This window comes from Monopterus albus, unplaced genomic scaffold (assembly GCF_001952655.1).
Source record: "Monopterus albus unplaced genomic scaffold, M_albus_1.0 scaffold152.1, whole genome shotgun sequence".
NCBI lineage: Eukaryota > Metazoa > Chordata > Actinopteri > Synbranchiformes > Synbranchidae > Monopterus > Monopterus albus.
In genome coordinates this window covers 508,897-529,141 of record NW_018128032.1, presented here as the reverse complement: position 1 = coordinate 529,141, position 20,245 = coordinate 508,897, and the positions used below count along the sequence as shown (strand labels likewise).

Below are 20,245 nucleotides of genomic sequence, written 5' to 3'. Positions count from 1 at the left end.
ATTTACTGCTTGCAAACCAATGATGGTAAGATGATGTCATGGGGTAGGACTGGATAAGTCTGACTTCTTCCTACTCCATTCAAGCATGTACTAGGTATAAGCAAATTGATACTGGATTAGCATTTGTTATGTGTAAAATTATGTGTGTTGACATATCAACTGTCTTTACATGCTTGAAAGAATAAATCAAATCAAATCAAATCAAAGTATCTATATAAGGTGTTTACAATCACAGTGTTTCTGGTCTCAGACCACACAAGTAGAACTTGAATATTTCACATGAGTAAGAAACATGGGTCAGCTTCCATTCTCAGTGTATTCTGTTCTAAACAGCTGCTTGATCAAAGGAGAGGTAAATGGTGTACAATCCTAACTCTGAGGCAGAACTCTGTACTCTGTATTTTGCAGATCACTGTTTCACCACCTTTTTGCTTATGCTCTCTTATCTGTGTGTGTATAGCCACGCCACAAATGGCAAATTACATATTACATAGAGTAGCATTTTATTATTATTATCATCATAATTGAAATGAGTGCGTCTACTGAATATTCAATGTACATGCATGTCCACAAGCTTAATCTAACCTTGAGGCTCTTGGGTTGCTGGCGAACCTCCATAACATGTTTGCGTCGGAGTTCCCTCTCCCTCCTCTTGTTGTACTCCTGCTGATTGGTGAGCTCTGTCTGGTGCTGCAGGCGGATCAGCTCGGCCCTCGTCTTTTGGATGGTGTTAAGCTGGCGGAACTCCAACTCTTGCATGGACTCATGGTGCCGGAGAAGCATAGCATGTTCCAGGTCTTTCTGGGTCTGACGCTTGTTTAGCTCCTAATTGCATGCACATGGAGAGACAAACATCAAAGAGATGAGACTGTCATACCAAAGATAGCACAAAAAAAAAAAACTAAAGGGACCATTTTTTGTCTGTTAAGGGATTAGTTAATATTTGGAACATTTGAGACTCAGCGGTACAGTTTAAGATGGAGTACTGACCTCTCGCACTAGGTCCTGTTCAATATTGTGGCGAGCAATCAAGATCCTTCGTTTGAACCTGCGGCACTCAAGCTCTAGATATTGCCTCTGTCTACGCTGTAAGTTAGCTTCCTCCTCCGCTTGGAAGTGTTGGAAGTTCTCCTTCTGCTTGGACAACCACTCCTGCTTTTCTTTCTTGGGCGTTGACTGGTTTTCATTCAGTTCCTATAGGGAAGACGGCTTGTAGGTCACTAATAAGACTGACTTCAATGATGTGTATTAGCTAACAGTCAATATGATGAAATGCACACTTATGTGGAGCAAGCATGCAAATGGATCTCCCTACCTCTTTCAGTTGTTCCTTGCGAAGTTTGTACTCCCGTTTTTGGGATTCTAAGAAGCTGTTGAGCTCTTTCTTCTGCTGACTCTGGATATGCTGTTGAAACCTCTTTTCATCATTGCTAAATGTTTTTGCCTGATGCAGAAATGCACATCACAATCAGTTTGATCTATGCAACATAACAGCCAGTGTAAATGGTAACTCTTAAAACACATACAGTAAATGGGTCAAAACATACATCTTTCTCCATGGATGCCTGGTGTTTCTTGATCAGTTTTTCCATTTCCTGGGCAAAGCTATTTCTCTGGTTCTCCAGCTCCTTGTCCAGACGAAGCCTGTGCTCATCCATCTCAGCTTTCAGCTTGTTTTCCAGAGCCATCAGCTGTTTCTGGTGCTGCCGTCTCATGCGCTTGTAGCCCAGTATCTGCTCCCTTAACTCAGAATCCTGCTCGTGCTCCTTAATCTGGCGAGTGAGCTGGCAGAGATCAGACACAGATTCTCTTTATATTACTGTTGCTGAGTCGAACACTCTTGAGAGAACAATATATATGTGAGACAACCATATGTATCACACAAAAGGGGGCTATTAAGATATTATGAGAAAAATTGACAGTTTTAAAGGAGCATATCCAAGTGCATAAATGTTTCATGCTGGATCCTGGCACTGCTTCAGATTCCATACTACTTTTAAGATTTAGAGCAAAGCCATTCAATGTTCATGAGGACAATATGTCAAATTTGTTTGCCTTTTAACAACCCATAGGTGTGGAAAAAAATCCTCCAGATATAGATGCAGTTACTTAGCCATTAAATGGTTATTTTAGCCATCTTCTTATATGATAGCACAATAACTGTGTAATTACCACTGAAGCTGTGCGTATGGTGGCAAAGTGTTCACGGTTTCGTTTTGGCCGCGGAGCGTGTGCGGGTGGTGACTGTGGTTCAGTTGGACGGGTGTGAGGTTCTGACACTTGATTATATGACTGTTCCTCCTGTAGGGGATGCAAACATGGACAGAAGAATATCTTACAATTACTATAACCAATTTTACACAGTTAACACCATACAAAATGTGGCCTCAGTGTGTGGGGCCACTGGAACCTGAATTTCTTACCGGCTTGAGGTGTATGACGGAGCTGTTGGACATGACTGTATGGTCTCCCTCCATGTCCACCTCACTCTTATCATCACCAGCATCAGTTAGACTGTTGACTGAGCTGCTCTGGGAACTGGCACTGATTGACATACTGGGGATGGATTGGTTGCTCCCCACGCTGTTCACTGTACCTGTCCTACCCACACTGTGCTCTGGCTCCTAAAAATAAATACAACTATTATTCAGAAAGCACTGCACTCAAGGTATGAGTCAGGTGCACTCAGCAAAAGTTCAACAAATAAAATCAAAAAGATGCCTTCGCACTCTGAAGAATGCTTCAAATATACATTTTATTTCTTAAGCTTAAGCCTCCTCTTCATCTTGTGCCTCAGTTGTGGGGCCATTGTGGGCTTCCTGAAACAAGATCTTCTTCATTTTACGATACTGCAGATTGTCCAGCTCCCGCACTGCATCCTTAGTCCGACTTATGAGGTCTATTAAAACTGAATCTGGCCGCTCACGCTGTACAAATGCATGCTGGAGGAAGAATGCAGAGAAGATGTGCTGCCCATGTGGCTATAAGGATTAACTGTAAAGCATATCAGCCTGTCATAGCCAGTTTTTGATTCTTACCTTTAAGAGCTCCTCAGAGTTGGGTCTATCCTGGGGAAATTTCTGAAGGCAAGAATCTACAAAGTTTCGAAAATAATCCGACCTAAAATTGAGAGATGAAATGTAGAAAAAGGACAGCTGTAGTCATTTTATGGTCTATGGAGTTTGTTTCATAAGTGTACAGCAGCTCTTATAAACTCACCATTCACTCGACTGCAGTGTGGGGCTCTCATTCTGTGCTATATGGTATAAGGCACTCATTGCATTCATGTTGAACAGTGGAGGCTTCCTCTCAGCTGTAAACCAAGTAGCAGGTTACACCGAGGAGTCCGGTGTGAAGAAAAATCAACGGCCAACATATTCATTTAATGACTAACTAAATGAACAAAAATTGCTGGACATGAGGTGTTTGTAAAAGTATAACAAGAGATTTATGCATGCAAGCATTTCCACAATAAATTAAACTTGTCTTATTATTACTATGAATCAGGCCATATACAACAGAGACAGTACCTAATTCAATGCATGTAATCCCCAAAGACCAAATGTCCACCTTTCCATCATACTGACCCTCATCCATAGCTAAAATTACTTCTGGGGCCATCCTGTGAAAAGAAACACATGCAGAACACTAACAAATGTATATATGACAATTTTATGAAAAATCTGCTGAAGTGCTATGAGAGGAACCTTTAATGTACACGTTTTGGAGCATACCAATATGGAGTCCCAACAAAGGAGTTGGCCGGACAGGCAATGGAAGCAGAACCGAAATCTGCTAGCTTTACTTGCCCTGGTTCTGTCAGCAGGATGTTCCCTGCCTTTATATCTCTGTCAAACGCATGAGAGGAAATGATTACAGCACCACACATAAGTCACAACACCATAAGACATGAGCATTCAGTGTCCAGCATGCTCCTGAACACCTGAAACACTCACCGGTGAATCATGCTATGGGAGTGAAGATAGGCCAACCCTTGTAGAGCACCATGGGTAATTGCAGCTATTTCGACTTCTTGCAGAGGTTTTTTGTGAACTAGAAGGGATACATTCACCAACAACAACGCAAGTCAGGATAAACTGGACACGGGAGACTGCTCTCTCTGCTTGTAGTCATGCTGACTCATGAGTTCCAAGGTTTTCAACTCACCTTCTAACAAATCTGAAGCAGAGCCCAGACAATACTCCATTACCAGCTGCAAAAAAATAAAGAGTTTGGTGTCCCCTTTTTTTAATCAGTAACATTTTAGTTGTACAGTATCATCATCCACACTGACACACTCATGGAGAATCTTACCCAGGCGGTGTGCTCTCGCAGGTAACATCCTTTGTACTCTATGCTGTTTGGATGTTGTATTCTCTGCAGGAATTTCACCTCTTTGATTATGTCTTGCCATTTCTGTGAAAATCATAAAAGACAAAGGACTAAAAGAACAAAAAATAATATTCCTGACCAAACATTTTAACATCTGCCTGTAAATATATAGTACTGTGCAAAGGTCTTGGGCCACCATTAGTTTTGCTGTTTTAGCAAGGTTGTAATGACAATTTATATTTATGTCTCAGTCTCTTAAATAAGGTATAACCTGTAAAGACATGACATATGTACATATTATTAGAAAACAAAATTTTCAGAACAAAATGGCTTCTACAGTCCAAAGTCAGGTGAACTTCCTTTGCACTTCCTGGCTTGTCCAGTCAACATGTCACCGGTGTGTGAATGCGTGAGTGCTTGGGAGTGCGAATGGGTGAATGGCCGAATAATGTGAAAGCGCTTTGAGTGTGCTGTGAAAAGCATAGAAAGGCGCTATACAAGTATAAGACCATTTACCATTTACCACTTAGCACAGCTTAAATTCTTTTGAGGAGATCGTCTTGAAACCATGACAACCCTCCACCATGTTTCACTGCTACACTCATTCGTCCACCTCTCTCCAACTCTTCTTCTCACATACTGTTGACAATTGGACCTGAAAAAGTCAAACTTCCACTCATCGCTCCACTGAGACTCTTTTCCAGTGATCTTGAAACTTTGTGAGCTTTTACATATCAGTTTTCTTGGTGTTCCACTCCTGTTTTTGTCCTTGACCTTTCTGGATTCTTCAAATTTCTTTAGAACAGCTTGAACACCACATCCAGAATATCTAGTTGGTTTGATGATTTTTCCTGACATTTTTGTGTTTTTTATACTGCAAACATATTTCTTAGATTTTCTAGTTGTATTCTGATAACAAGACCGAGAAATTAATATATACAGTCACCATAACATTGCTACAACAACAGATCTAATGGTGGCCTAAAACTTTCACATAGTACCGTAGGTTAGACAAAGTTATCCTACCTCACTGGACTGCTTTCCATTGTAGGACATCTTCTTGATGGCCACCACCTCATTTGTCCGCACATCCCGTGCCTGAATTAGCACATTACATACTGGTGTGATTATCATCTTCACTTCATAATTTCACCAGCAATTTATGTTTTGGTTAGGTGACATAAACTACATGGGCTACTGCAGAAGTATCACTTCTTTAGTATTTTGGGATGCAGGCAATAATTAATTTCATCTCTATTATTTGCCTGTAAAGCTTAAATAATGTCTGTTTGCATTATTAGAATTGATGGTCGCTATGTGTGACCTCATCACCCCAACCGTCATGATAACATAGTCTGTATTAGAGGCCCAACGTCATGACACACACGGGATTTCAGACTATGTAGACTCAGTGTAGCTGCTGGGCCAACATGGAACCTTAACAACAAATATCAGTTTTCTGCAAGAAATTGGGACTTCTGATACAAAGTTCTGTAGACTGACTTGCATAAGCAATGAATGCTTCTAACTGCCTGGACATACTATAATATCTACACTACAAAGCATTTCAACACATTATACAAAAACATCTGTCACATCCACAAATCACATTTTCAAAGACACAGACAAAACTACACCACCAGAAGCCTGAAATAACACAATAAGCATTTTTTTTCTTTCAAGTGTGCTTGCACAATAATTTCCAAGAAGTCAAAGTGTTAGGCTGACACACTAACACGGCATTGCTAACAGCGCTGCATTTTTACAATCATTCTGAAACTGTTTAAGGATCTTGTTAGTTGTTGTGGCTCATAGGACAAATGTCCTCCAATCTCCAAATACTGAAAAAGCATGATTTACTGAGGTCATCAAGCCAATGGCTTTGATTGCAGCAAAGCCCCCATCTTCCAAGCCTATTCTGTACAGGTTTGACTGTCCAAAACACATTCATAACACACTTTTCTGTTAGAGGTTGGGATTTTCCTCATTTTTGGGAACAGTATCACTGCAACATTCATTTAATCCTTTGTAACAATAATCTTGAGGTATACAACTGAAGCATCACTCAAGTCACAATGAATCTCTTTGATTAAATGAGCCTGGGTTAAAAGGAAGCTTTGGCTATATCCTAAATTTTAATGGTAAAAACAATCAATAAGTACTGAGACACATATTAAATCATTGTTGGTTTTTGCTCATTTTATAAAATGTATTGACAATAATGAAAATGTGATGAAAATACTGCCAGCCTCATCCTTTAAGCCGCTGTGTCTCTAAGTGGAAAATGCTATGTCCTCACTGATATGAATGAGAAGGCTTTATTTTTTTATGCAGTTGTGATGTCAGACTGAACGTGGCCTTTGTTTTGGCCTTGATTTATGTTTCTGCATTAAGTCTAGACCTACGCCACAACCTGACATGCACCTCTTCAGAAATTTAACTGCTTGCCACGGAAAGGCAGACAACAACAGCTGTGATTGTTTGCAGCACATTTCCTCATTTATGTCTCTCAGCAGCAAGACAAGCACAGAAAATCACCCTGTTCTGCCCCAGTTAGTTAAGTGGTGGTACAGACCATCCCCTCCCACGTCTGCTCTCTTATCTGTGTTGTAGTAATTTAAGTAAAAGTATTGCTGTTCAACATCTATTAATTTTAACTCCAATATGACCCACTCAGGTTCAGTCACCATTATTTGTAAGTGGCAAAGGAACAACACAGTGGCACAGAAACCCCACCGCCAACTAGTGTTTTGGTGCTGTAATTGCAGGGTGAGGCAGACACACCAGCACATGAGTATAAATGTAGACAATACCACAGACCACTTACATAGCCTACGGCATAAGCTCTGTGGAGATTTAAAGCAGAACCATAAATCAAGCTTTAGAGCGTGAAATACTCACAAAATATACAGCACCAAAGCTGCCATGTCCAATCTCACGCAGATCTGTGAAGAGCTTTTCTGGGTCCTCCTTGTAGAAGAGCTCAGCAATTTCGGGGTCCTTCAGGCTCCCCGCCCGACTGCTGTTGGGCATAATGGGGAGCTGGGGGGCAAGGCCGCTGCCGCCAGCAACTGTCTGGGTCTGCAACAGCGACTTGAGAGCCCCCACTGATGGTTCATCTGCAGGACAGTGGTCTCACATGTGTTCAGAGCTGAAAAACAAGAACGAGCACACTGAAAAAATACAATAGCAGCAGCAGAGTGGTAGAACGTAACGTACGCATGTGTCCCCAGTATTAATTACAGGGCTTCATTATTAAGAGTGAAAGGAGAGCAGAGAAGTACAATAAGCTCCAAGAGTGGTCCAGGCAGTTTTGGGGCACAATATATACAGGAGCTGTATACCCTCTACTTTACTGATATCTTCCCTTACCACTGGTAATGTTATGCAACAAAACTTCTTCTGCCTATTAAGCTGAGTGAGAGGCAGCTACACAAAACATGAACTGAACCATGATGGCAGGTGTGAATGTGGAGAATGGTCAGAAATCCTGAGCCAGCAAGAGATAAGTCTCCTGTTTCCATGGTAACAGCAACCACAGTGGACAGGAAATCAGTGGGCTGTGTCCTGACAACCTCCCTCATACCTTCAGTGACTTGGTATGTAGACAGAGAAGATGTAAGGAAGACACAAAGAACAATCTTGCAGCTGCCAATCTCAAGCTCAAACAGATCAGCCGAGGTAACAATAAGTTGCTTCACCGCAAGATAGATGCCTGAGCTGAAACAAAGCATTCCACCAATAGGACTACTTGTTAAACCTGTAGGTACTTGGTAAACGCACAAACCAAACATCATCTGTATAACCATCCTACAAAATATTAAAGCATGAGATCACCAAAATCTTACACATACACATGCAAAAAACCCCTACTGTGCCTATTGCCAATTGTCTCTTGTGGTTTTTAATCGTGCCAATAGTTGTGGTTTTAGTTTAGTTTTAGTTTTGAGATATTCATGGTCACTACAGCCCAATGCATCTAAAATATTTGTTTGTGGTGCTCACCAGGTTGACAAATCACACTTTTCTAAAAATAAAAATACTGAAAACATCCACAGTATGGTAAATTAATCTCAAATGCTCACCTTACAAAACCAAAACTAAAACTATCTGCATGATTAGATAACACTAAGGATATGAGGGAATTTTTATTTATTTATTTTTATTTATGTGAACTAACCCTTTAAACTTACAGAAATGGACAGAATGTAGCATAGATCCATAACTCCACTATCAATGTTAATAACTGTGCTGCCTACTGAATAGTTTGTTACGCAGCTTTACTCCTGTAATACACATGTAGACTGTAAAAGATCACTGAGGCAAGTTTACTGAGCCTGTAAGGCTAAGATGATCAGCTGCAAACAGATGCAGAGCTGACGCTAGAGTCACAAGACTTCTTTCCCAGCCTGGGAGAAACAGCCCCCAGTTCAAGCAGACATCTTTTGTCTCACAAAAACACTGAACAACTCACTATTCCACACAGATGCAGGCACAGCCCTGAAATAAAGCCTCATTACCATGTGAGACTGTGCCTCTTTATTGCCATTGTTCTTTACTACATTGTTGCTGATAAATGAGCTTTGTTGTCATAGCCCATGATGGCATTTTTAACAGGGACACGTGAACACAAAAGTGAGTGATAATAAATGATACCTTCGTAAAACACCCTTACGTTCCAACTAGCACACACATATGCACAAGAATGCAGCGGGACAGGACAACAAAGCTGGAGGGCTGGAATTCCCAATATATACCCTCACTGCCTGCATTTCTCAGCATTTCCTGTTAACGCAGCTATAGAGAGGTGGAGGAGGAATGGGCCCTGGTGAATAATTTTCCTAGTAATAATCTGTCTTTCTTAGCAGCATCATGCACTGCAATTTCAGACAGTGAAACAAAGCTTCAACTGTTCCATATCAACCAGATAATTTATCTTCACAAAACGCAAAGCCATTACTTTTTTTTATAAATAAGGTCACAATTTTAACAAATGTAAGTAATATAGGTTCGTTAAGTTGTTTCCCTTTGATATTCGTATCTATAGCACAAAAAATCGCAGTGTGAACTAACATTACCAGTGCTTTCTTTTATCTTTTCTAACAAAACAAAAAATACCTTCTAGACAAAACATGTTTATGCACTGGCTTACATTATTGTAAATTAATATGGCAATTTGGCCCATTCAGAGTTTAGCTGTGGATAGGTAGGCACTTGTAAATACTGTAACGTTACTGGTGTAGCTCCGAAGGTTTTACACTGCTTTTAAATGACAGTCCATCCCAAGCTTTAATTTCAGGGTTGTTCCTTACCTGCTGAGTTTTAGCTTAGTTAGCTGGAGTTACAACACAGGTGAAATTGAATACAAAGCACTTATTGGGATTTGCTGAAAGTTGTCAAGCTCCAGCACCTGTTTCAACTGTCACACAAGACACTCAAACAAACAAAGTCTTAAATGTAAAAATCCCAACAACGCTCATAAGCATGAGCAAACAAATCAGTGGCTCCAGGAGCTCAAGTAGCCAACGCTGACTCTAATGTCAGCTAACGTTGCAATCAAAACTAAGCTAAGTTACGTGTCATATGATGAAACAATCCAAGCAATAATAACGGCGTAACGGCGTGTAACTACACGAATAATGTGGAATTACACCAAAATTAAGAGTTATCTATAATAAATTGCTAAATTAGCAAGCTACCCCATGTAATAACCAAGTTAACCTATGTGATGTTTGCTAAGTTAGCTTAGCCAGTTAGCTGAAACTCACCCTCTTCTGACAGGCCAGGTCCCAGCGCTTTGGAGAATGTCGTGTAGCTAATTCAAAACAGTTTGGGATTATAAAAGTAACGTTATTTCTCCTGTTTCTTCCCCGGTTCGGCAACTTCGTACGCCAAATCCTTGTGGCTATTAGCGATGTCACTCGATTATAACATACATGTTAGTGAGTTATTATAGGTTAAAATCCCCACCCTTGAAGTAACTGGAGTGCCAGAACAGTTGAATCCCACTCCCAGGCAGGTCCAAAGATGGCTGCCGACCGCTCCACCGCCGCCTCCCTTCGTGAAAATACGTTGGGGAAAATGTGAGGGAAGTTCAAACACTTCTGAAACACCCAAAACAAGTCACGATGGTATCCGCAATGCCGTGAAATAAACTGGGGATTTGACCTATCTCATCGGCATGGTAACTACTTAGCAGTTAGGTTTGGCTGTAACTCTGCCTATCTGACTATCCATCTTCCTTGGACATGCTGCAAAGAGTTCCGCCCTGCCTGTTGCAGTAAACTCTCACTGACCCAAAAACATTCAGAGGCGGAGACACTGACACTGGGGCTTAAAAACACTACCCTATAATATGTATGAGACCAAATACTCACTCTAACCGAACTTTGTTATTCACTTGGGGTTTGGAATCTCACATCCTATATTTTTCTGGCTACCCTCCAATTAAATGACTACACCACAGAATAGGTAATATAAAGATATACTACAGTCGCCTAATGTTATATTACCCTACAGTCCGTCCGCCCCCCGAAAGATTTTATAATCTGCATTGTAATGTGCAGAGTTTTTTTTTTTTTTTGAAGCAATGAATAATGAACCAGACACAACATGTTATTAACATGGAAGTTAGCTCCTTGGATCAGACACTTCAGCCATCCTCTTTGATGGCAGTGGTGTAACAGATGATCGTGATCTGTAATAATACAACTCACACAACTGTGTAGCCTATGCTCTAATGAGATGGTATGGATTCACAACTTTAGGTCTTTACAATTATAAACATATCTATTCAGTGGGAGCGAATAAGCAGTAGCGATAAGAACCTTCTACACCCACACTGTGTTTCCATACCTTTATGGGACATTACATTGACTTGCATTGATCTCCTGGAGACTTACCCTAACCATAACCATAGCCACTACCTGCCTAACACCTAACTAAGTCATCACACTAAAATTTTATGAATTATGTTTTGGGGACTTGCATAAGGACATAATCCCCACCATGTGACAGTGTAAACAGATTTACATCCCCACAACATGAGTAATACTAGGCCACACACACACATACTGGTCCACACCAGGGAATAAACCAGCAGTGCCCCTAGGACAGAGTGCTGTGTGCACTGCCCTGGGGATCCTCGGCATTTGTTGTTGAGGAGCCAAAGAGCACACCTCAAAGCCTTCCACTGTATTTTTCCTGAAGGTTTGATGTGAAGCGTTGCAAACATCTCAAACTACTAAGCACGACTAACATTAAGACAGGGAAACATCGAAATAGTATAACAAGTTGTTTTTAGCTTCTATAAAATTTGTATATGATTTGAGGATAAAAGTGAGGTTTCCAGGGCTGGGATTATGAAAGACAGGGTGGATTTATCATTTCAGAAATGGGTTTTTATAATGGTGGATATATACATATGAAGCTCAAACATCAACTACATTATTATTATAAGCATATTCATTCACAATTTTAAGCAATGCATCAAGAATAATCCCGCGACCCGGTCCCGGATAAGAGGAGGAAAATGGATGGATGGATGGATCAAGAATAAAAACATATTCAAATATTTTATTCTTGTAATGGATAGCAGCCTACAGGAGGGAGGTGGTTGGTCTGGTGTCATGGTGCAAGGACAATAATCTCACCCTCAACACGGACAAGATGAAAGAGATGATAGTGGACATGAGGAAGGAGAGGAGAACTCATCAGCCACTGTTCATCTGGGAGCTTGAAGTGGAGAGGGTGAAGAGCTTCAAATACCTGGGCGTCCACATCAGTGAGGACCTCACTTGGATACTTAACACCACACAGCTGGTCAAGAAGGCTCAACAGCGGCTGTACTTCCTGAGGAGGCTGAGGAGGTTTGGCATGTCGCCTAGGATCCTTTGCAACTTCTACAGCTGCACTGTTGAGAGCATCTTGACCAGCTGCATCACTGTGTGGTATGGTAGCACTACTGCTATGGACCGCAAGCGCCTGCAGACTGCGGAGAAGATCACCAGGACTCCACTGCCTCTCCGCAGAGCATCTACCACTGCAGAATCCACAGTGCAAACTATCTGCACACCTCTACCCTCAGGCAGGAGGTACAGAAGTGTGAAATGCAGGATTTCTAGACCAAAGAACTCTTTCTTTCCCACTGCCATCAGACTCCTAAACAGCTGACAGGAGTTTATAATCAGCAATTACTTCATGTAACTGCACCTGACTTTATGTTTTTAGTTTGCATATGTATAATTGCACACTCATTGTTGGCTGTTGCACATACAGCAGATGTAGCATATATTCTTATAATATTTTATTATCTTTTTCACATGCTGTTTTTAAAATTGCCTTTATTTTGTATTGTTATTTATCTGTTTAATATTTAGACTTTATATTGTTTGGCATTCATTATGGACAGCAAAGGAAGAATTTCATTGTGCAGGGAAACACTACTGTGCATATGACAATAAACACTTTGACTTTTTGATTTTTTTATCATCACAATAGCTTTAAATATGAGTAGCGCAATAGAAAACAGTCAACAGTAATGCATCATACTGTGTTAAGTGATCATATACTGTATTTTGTATAATTAGCAGCGGGATAAGGGCTCTGATTATCACCAGTGCTTTTATTTTGAAGAAACAGGCGTCAGTACACGCCTCTGTCATCGCGCCGGTGTGAATCCGGAAGTTAGTTGCATGATTTTCCCACATGGCGAAAATGGCTGCGAATGGGGAAAAACAACAGGGCCACAGAGCCGGCGCATATAAACAGAAAAATAAAGGACACAAACATGGCAAGCACCGGACGAAAGGTGAAATTGAGAGAGAGAACAAAGGTAAGCTATGCTCATTTACGAAGTGTAACTTTTAGCAGCTGTTACACAGCCGGTGTTGTGTTAATGTTAGCTCGTGGCTCTGCAACAACACGCGTTGAATTTTCGGTGAGTTTAGGAGTATAATCAATTCACCAGAGGGCGTGGTACACCTAAATCAAGTTTTTGTTGTTGTTTTTGTGCGGAAAAACCAATCATGCGCCGTGTTTTGCTTGTCTTGACTGACCCGGTGGAGTGTACATCTACAGTATGTGTGTGTGGGGAAAGAGGAAGACTTCCTGGAGAGCACCCAGAGCTTCCTTCCCTTTATTACCAGCCTTCGTTGGTGGATCAAACTACATCTGTCTCAAATCGTAGCCCAACTCAGGGTAGTCATTCCCATCAAGCTTATAAATTATCTCCCAGGCCTTCTCAGTATCCCTCTGCTCTGCCTTACCCCTATGACGAGGGTCTATTTTATCCACCTAGTTTTTACAGCTCTCACTATCCTTATGGACCAGTTTCCTACCCAAACCCTGATCTTGAGGTGCAACCACTTGCTGCTTCACATCCAACCACCAGGATTACGGTTCCCAAAAAACCGGACAGTCCCCCTTATCCCTCTGGCCAGTTTTACCCCTTTTACTTCCCATCTCTTCTGGCTGCCAAAGAGAAGCCTCCAACCATTCCTCAGAAACTCACAGCTTCACAAGCCACCTGCCCCCCTGGCGCCACTCACAGCATGTGTACCTACTATACTTATCCTTATTATCCCCATTATCCTCTCCACTACCCTCCTGTGCCCCAGTATAGAGATACTCAATTACCAGTGAGAAAGCCTTCAGCCACCACTACTTCTGCTATTATGACTGCAACAGTTCATCCGACTCCAGAGATGCACCACCTCCGGTGTCTAACAAGGAGAATGGTTGTCTTCCTGCCTTTTGCTCACCCAGACTCGCCACAGATGGCTGCCTTGGTTTTGTGCAGGGAAACAAATTCCTTGTGTGTGTAACACACTTGGCCAAATAAAAGTGATTGTCCTTATCAGCTGTATCTGCTAAGCACCTCCTGGAAAGCTTTTTTTGGTCACCTGGCAACTGGCGCCCAACATGTGGGTTTGCCCTGTGCGCCCTCTTCCCCAATCCCCGCAGCAAGCGCAGTGCCTACCGCGTCCTATCTGAAAGCCCTTTAAGGTGAATCATCTATAACTGTCTGTCCATGTTTGGACAGACGAGCCACAGACAAGCTGTTGGGTCACAGGATGTCTCTGTCCACAGAATGTGTGTCTATATTTTCAAGTAAAATTTTTCCTTCATATCCTCTATTATATCCATGAACTATGTCGATTTTTACTGTTACTAGTTTAGAGATGTTTTCTTTGATAATACAGCGTTGGGTTGAAATGAATGTTTTAAAGCAACATTGATATTGTAGGCATCAACTTCAGTAGTCTATGTGAATTTTGACAACTGGTGCTGGTCAGTACATGTTTCCAGTGAGTGACACCGGCTCTGCAGAAAGAAGGTGACAATATATTGCACTAGAAGGTCTTTTGTGGTTTGTTTTGCAATTGTAAACTAAACTGGGCATGCAAATTATATTATATGCATAGTATTTTATGCATTATAGAAGTGCCAGAAGCACACAACTACTGGTAAAACTCATTTAAAACATATTTACCCCATCACTTGGGTCAAAAATGTTTGTGTTGAACTGTCTCACAGGGAGAGTGTCAGTGATGGCCCTTACCAAAAAACAGAGGAAGGAGCAAAAGAAGATGGACCGAAGGAACAAGGCCAACCAGTTACGCAGGAATAAGAAAGAGATGGTATTTTTCCATTTGCAAATCAAGAATAGCCTTCCTTGAATTCCTAATTGCTGCTGCAGAATTTCCATGTCTTTTGTCATTTTAGGTCCTGACGGAGAAGCGGCGTCTAGGCAGCAGAGACGGTCCTCCCCATTTGGTTGCTGTGGTGTCCCTGCATGCTGGAGCTGACACTGGTGCTGTTACCAAACTGCTCCGTGGAGAGGGTGCAGGGGGTGTCGTACGTCAGGAGCAGTGCATTAGCGGCGTCACTGACAGCTTTGGGTTAATTTTGCCACGTTTTAAACAAAGGTTCACCTTTCTACAACAGAGCACAGGTAAGTATTGACTGAAATGGAAAAAAAACTCAGCTCAAATGAAATTAGATAATTTTCCTCCTTCAAAATCATAAGCAGTGGTACGAGAGAATACCCATTAACTTATAAGACAAGGTAGCTGCAGAGATGGTGAAATCAAATGTCTCATCTTTTTACAAAGGACGTGTACGTTGGCACTGGTTCAGTGAAACGGTGTAATGTAAAATGCTGCTGTAGCACGATTCAAAGCACATGTTTATCGACGGTTCATGCTGTTGCTGTACTATTTTGTCTTTGCACCGAGTCTTTTGTTTCCCCACTCTGAAGCCTGTTTCATCTTTTGTTTGGACAGCTGACATGCACTCCCTGCTGGATGTGGCAAAGATTGCAGATAGCCTTGTATTTGTACTGGACTCTAGTGAAGGTTGGGACAGCTATGGCAACCACTGCCTCTCCTGTCTCTTTGCTCAGGGCCTCCCCAGCTACAGTAGGTGTAAACATGAACACACTGCTCAAGCATTTAGACTCCTCCATTTACACTGGTAGAGACTTCCACTGCAGTAAATGTTCTACATCAGATTTTTGATTTCTTTCCTGCTGTACATTTTCTAACCCATCGTCTCTCTGTCCCATTAACCCCATGTAGCCTTGGTGTGTCAGGGTGTGTCTGATCTTCCTGTGAAGAAGAGGGTCGAGTCCAGGAGAGCTCTGTCAAAGATCACCGAGCTTCGTTTTCCTGATGCCCGTCTCTTCCCTCTGGATACAGCACAGGATGCCATTCTACTTCTCAGACACCTTGGCACTCAGAGACAGAGAAAGCTTGGGTTCCGCTCCAGACGGTCCCATCTTTTGGCTCAGCATGCCACGTTTACACCCAACTGCCCTGCTGAGGGGACAGGTGCTGGACCCACAGGCTTAGGTACCCTCTGTGTGTCTGGGTACGTCCGTGGCCGTCCTCTGCGGGTTGACAGACTGGTGCACATCAGTGGACATGGAGACTTTCAGCTCAGTCAGATTGATGCTCCATCAGACCCGCTTCCCCTCAACTTAACAGCCCCCAGAGCAGCAAAGCCTGGCATTGGTGGAGATGTTGACATGCCGGTAGGTGTTTTTGGACTGTATTGTTTAGATATTATTGAACAAATTTAGTAAAAATTTAAAAAGGCTTCTGTTTCTGACAGTGCTTTCACACCTATAGATAAAGAGCAGCTGGCTGTATCTGGCCTGCAGTCGTTCTGGGCCTGTGTTATATTGACCAAGTAGTTTACATCCTCTGATCTGACTGGACAGTTTTCTGACGTATCCACTGTGCTGTGTATGCCGGCCATTGTTTCCACATGTTGTTCTTTTCTTTTATGTCCTGGTACCTCGCTAAAACACTTGGGAGACTGCAATGACAAGTTTTTTTTTTCTGCGTTTAGTTTAAAAATTCCTTCATGTAGTAAAAAGGAGTAGCAAACAGTTATGTGCTTTTGTTTCTGCTAGAATCAAGATGATTGTGATCGGCTGTTACCTCCACTGTATCAGAGGATATTGGCATAAAGTTGTGCATTCCTCCACTTTCCCCTGTAGCATAGCTCAGCGCTATCTGATGTAATGTACAGTAAATGTCACACTACATGAGTGGTGGTAAACAGGCTAGAATATGCAAAAACACTGGTCATCTTCTATTGGACTTTATAACACTTGGTTTTAACCCGGCCACCTGCATTTCCCACAGGATGGAGGCGAAGATGAGGCTGCAGTGCGGGTGCTCATGAAAGCCGACCCATCCTGCAGGGAGAGTCTGCTGGCAGAGGCTGAGGTGGATCCCATGGAAGGAGAGCAGACATGGCCAACAGAAACAGAGCTGCTGGAAGCTGAAGGTGCAGAAACAGAATTTCACACATGATAACATTTAGAGAATATTCAGCTGGTGAGATGAGAATACCTGTGAACCGACATAAGGTATTGTTCAACTGGTTGAGGTCTTAACCTGTGTCAAAGAGTAGTCCCACCTGATTAGGTTTGGTTTGAGTCTGCCACAGTTTTGTTTTGGAGGAATCCTTCTGGGATTAACACTGTATTATCACTGTGGGAGGGGTCCCATGTGCAAGCAACAGTTGAATTGAGGAAATGTTGTACAGATCAGTCCGGTTTGCCAGGTGCTGCTGATATTTGCCACATATCCTTTGGTTACACTTTTATGTGACACCATGATGTCATGATAGCTAAACACAGTCACTCAGATGAAAAACATGTTCATAGATGTGTCGTCTTCAGTTAGTTGTGAGCAAAATGATATTGAACATGACATTTTGTTTGTGTCGAAGTACCTTTCATCCTAAAATCATGTTCAGGAACAGAACTGAATCAGAAGCCTCGTGTACTTAAATGTCTTTCTGGATTTAAATATAGTTAGTTTTTTTTTTTTTTTTTACGGCTTTATGAATGAACAATGAAACCACAGTCACAGTCTTGCTGTGATGCTTCTCTGTGCTGTTCAGAGGCCAGGAAGAGCAAACGTGTAATGAAGGTCCCTAAAGGAACATCAGATTACCAAGCAATGTGGATCGTGGATGAAGATGAGGAGGAGAATGGAGAGATAGATGAGGAAAGCAGCGATGATGATGATGATGATGACGACATGATGGACGAGGCCATGGATGCAGAGGAGGAGGAGAGCTCTCAGGTATACATTTACAGTGATTCTGATTTTAAACTTATATTCAGCACCATAATCTCTTACACACACAGTGTGTGTGTGTGTGTGTGTGTGTGTGTGTGCGCGCAGATGCAGTGACACTAGGTGGCACACAGTGAGGTGAAGATGTTTCAGTCTGCCAGATAGCAGGAAAGGATTCTGATTTTCTGTTTTGGAATATGTGAAACAAATGAGCAAAAATGCTGTCAGTGATGAATAACAGATAGCAGAAACACTAGTGGTCAAATATGTTTCAATGAAGACAGGTGTTTAGATAGTAAGTGAATTTTTTAAAGTTTCATCATTTAATTTAGCCCAGAAATCCATCCATTATCTATACCGCCTATCCTGAATAGGGCCCCGGGGGACTGGAGCCAATCCCAGCTGACACTGGTGGTTCCGAGGCTGGAGCAGTGCATACGTGACCCACGTCAGTGCACCTCGCTGCTGAGAGGCAGTGTTTGTTTTTTCACTGTCTGCCTCTGGCCTGTAATGCCAGGCTGGTCACCACAACAATAGTGTTTGGAGCAGGAGTCCTGAGAGAAGCCTCCTGTCTTGTGAACAGAGCTTCCTGTCTGGTCAAAAGGAGGGGTCCGCCATTGATTTGTTTCCAGCGCTGCTTGAAAAGAAATCGAGGAAAGTCTCCTTACGCAACGGGTTCATTATAATCTGTAAGTGTTATTAGCATGTTTGTTGTTGCGGCTGGTGCACAGGAATACATATTTAGCAGAGAGTAACAATGGGAAAGGGGTACTTCAAATGATAATGATTATTATTATTGCAGCAGGGACATTGGAAAGGTTGTGATTCGACCCCCTGATGAGTGCTTTCCCCTCATGTCTCGGAGCCCCTCCTGTAATTTGCCAGCCGAGGAAGCAGCGTTCTGCACGTTTTCTTTGAAGATTCATTTCCTTATAGATATACTGTATATTCCCAGTAGAAGTGGAATTTATAGATGCTGTAAGAGTGGGTGTCTAGAGACAGCCTGGGCAGGGCCCAGCATTTAATTATATGCAAACCAAAGAGTCCTGTAGTTTGAATTGTGGCAACTCCTTATCACATTCACACATGTGCAGTACAGGTCTCGGTTGTGGCCGTGCTGGTCTTGTTTATGTTTGGCTATTATACAATTACAGTATCTATACTTAGAATCTCTTTGATTGCATTTGCTTCTTATGCTCCCAACACGTGCATCTAGTCATTGTTTGGAAAACATTGAGATTGCATGTTAGAAAATAGGGAGGGAAAATGTGTTTAACAGGAAGTGACAGGAAGTGCAACAGCAGTATTACTTAAACAAAGGCAAAAGAATAGCAGAGACACCTACTTGTCTGCAGCTGCATCTGTAGCTGTAGTCTTGAGAGTGAGGTCTTTGAGGTGATTGCTCATTTGGAACAGGGGGAGCCACCAGCAGTGCTGGTATAGTTATAGTTTTCCATTATTGGACTGTACTGGAACATGTCAAGCCAAGTAACGCTTGTCGAGGGTTCTGTGTTTGCTTCCACTGCCCTCCACCCACTTTGGAGGTGTGTTCTGGGAGCTAAATTTCAGCATGCCTCAGGAGGTCACACTAAAATAAAGTTCCAGGAATGTGGGGGGGGGGTGCATGCATGCATAGCAATCACCTGTGACTGGTTAATTGTTCTTGGTTAAATGTTCTTCACACCTCAATCAATAGCATTACAGGTGCATTGTGCAAAGAGGCATTTTTATACTGGTTTAGAGGAACAACCTCAAATCAGAAAACGTTGGGACGTTATGTAAAATCAAAATCAATACTGAAAATAGTGATTTGTAAATGATCTTTGTCCTGTATTACCTGGAAACAATACAGCAGCACATTTTTATTCTTTGTTCAAAATAAACACACTTCAATTCTGCAATGTTCCAAAAAAAGTTGGGACAGCTGCATTTCAGGGCCAGTAATGAGGTAAAACTGCAAAATGATGATTCCACTTCAAACAGGTGATGTCAACAGGTACCGTAACTGCATCATGATGTGGTACAACAGAGGCGTCCAGGAAAGGCTGAGACCTTTAGGAACAAAGATGGGCCAAGGACCACCAGTTTGCCAACATATGTGTGAGGAAATGATTGAAATGTTTAAAAACAATGTTCCTCATAGAAGGATAGGAAGGGATTTGGATATGTCACCCTCTACAGTGCAGAACATCATTAAAAGATTTAAGGAATCTGGAGGGATTTCAGTGCATCAAGTGCACAAGCCTAAGCTGGATGACCATGCTCTCTGATCCCTCAGATGGCACCGCATCAAGAACCATCACTCTTCTATAAGC

The 20,245-nt window shown here is 42.1% G+C and overlaps 2 protein-coding genes across 4 annotated transcripts in view; one reads left to right on the top strand and one right to left on the bottom strand.

Moving 5' to 3' along the window:
- Positions 1-10,616, bottom strand: part of taok1a (TAO kinase 1a) — an 18,292-nt gene extending 7,676 nt beyond the window's left edge. Inside the window, exons 1-17 of one of the 3 annotated variants that reach the window (XM_020614851.1) lie at positions 10,101-10,616; positions 7,234-7,483; positions 5,359-5,430; positions 4,315-4,416; positions 4,168-4,213; positions 3,957-4,053; positions 3,735-3,848; positions 3,531-3,622; positions 3,220-3,313; positions 3,039-3,120; positions 2,775-2,942; positions 2,424-2,624; positions 2,173-2,301; positions 1,548-1,784; positions 1,316-1,444; positions 991-1,194; positions 586-825 (exon numbers count right to left, since the gene is read on the bottom strand). In XM_020614851.1, coding sequence (XP_020470507.1) covers positions 586-825; positions 991-1,194; positions 1,316-1,444; positions 1,548-1,784; positions 2,173-2,301; positions 2,424-2,624; positions 2,775-2,942; positions 3,039-3,120; positions 3,220-3,313; positions 3,531-3,622; positions 3,735-3,848; positions 3,957-4,053; positions 4,168-4,213; positions 4,315-4,416; positions 5,359-5,430; positions 7,234-7,365 — 2,139 coding nt within the window. In that variant the 5' untranslated portion in view covers positions 7,366-7,483; positions 10,101-10,616. Of the gene's footprint in view, positions 1-585; positions 826-990; positions 1,195-1,315; positions 1,445-1,547; positions 1,785-2,172; positions 2,302-2,423; positions 2,625-2,774; positions 2,943-3,038; positions 3,121-3,219; positions 3,314-3,530; positions 3,623-3,734; positions 3,849-3,956; positions 4,054-4,167; positions 4,214-4,314; positions 4,417-5,358; positions 5,431-7,233; positions 7,484-9,644; positions 9,702-10,100 lie in introns of those variants that run through there. The other 2 variants (XM_020614852.1, XM_020614854.1) reach the window with 2 other exon arrangements.
- Positions 10,617-12,963: 2,347 nt separating this feature from the next.
- Positions 12,964-20,245, top strand: part of tsr1 (TSR1 ribosome maturation factor) — a 10,367-nt gene continuing 3,085 nt past the window's right edge. Inside the window, exons 1-7 of the mRNA XM_020614881.1 lie at positions 12,964-13,165; positions 14,869-14,972; positions 15,058-15,286; positions 15,618-15,752; positions 15,912-16,366; positions 16,986-17,130; positions 17,752-17,936. Of these exons, the coding sequence (XP_020470537.1) occupies positions 13,039-13,165; positions 14,869-14,972; positions 15,058-15,286; positions 15,618-15,752; positions 15,912-16,366; positions 16,986-17,130; positions 17,752-17,936 (1,380 nt within the window). The 5' untranslated portion in view covers positions 12,964-13,038. The remainder of the gene's footprint in view (positions 13,166-14,868; positions 14,973-15,057; positions 15,287-15,617; positions 15,753-15,911; positions 16,367-16,985; positions 17,131-17,751; positions 17,937-20,245) is intronic.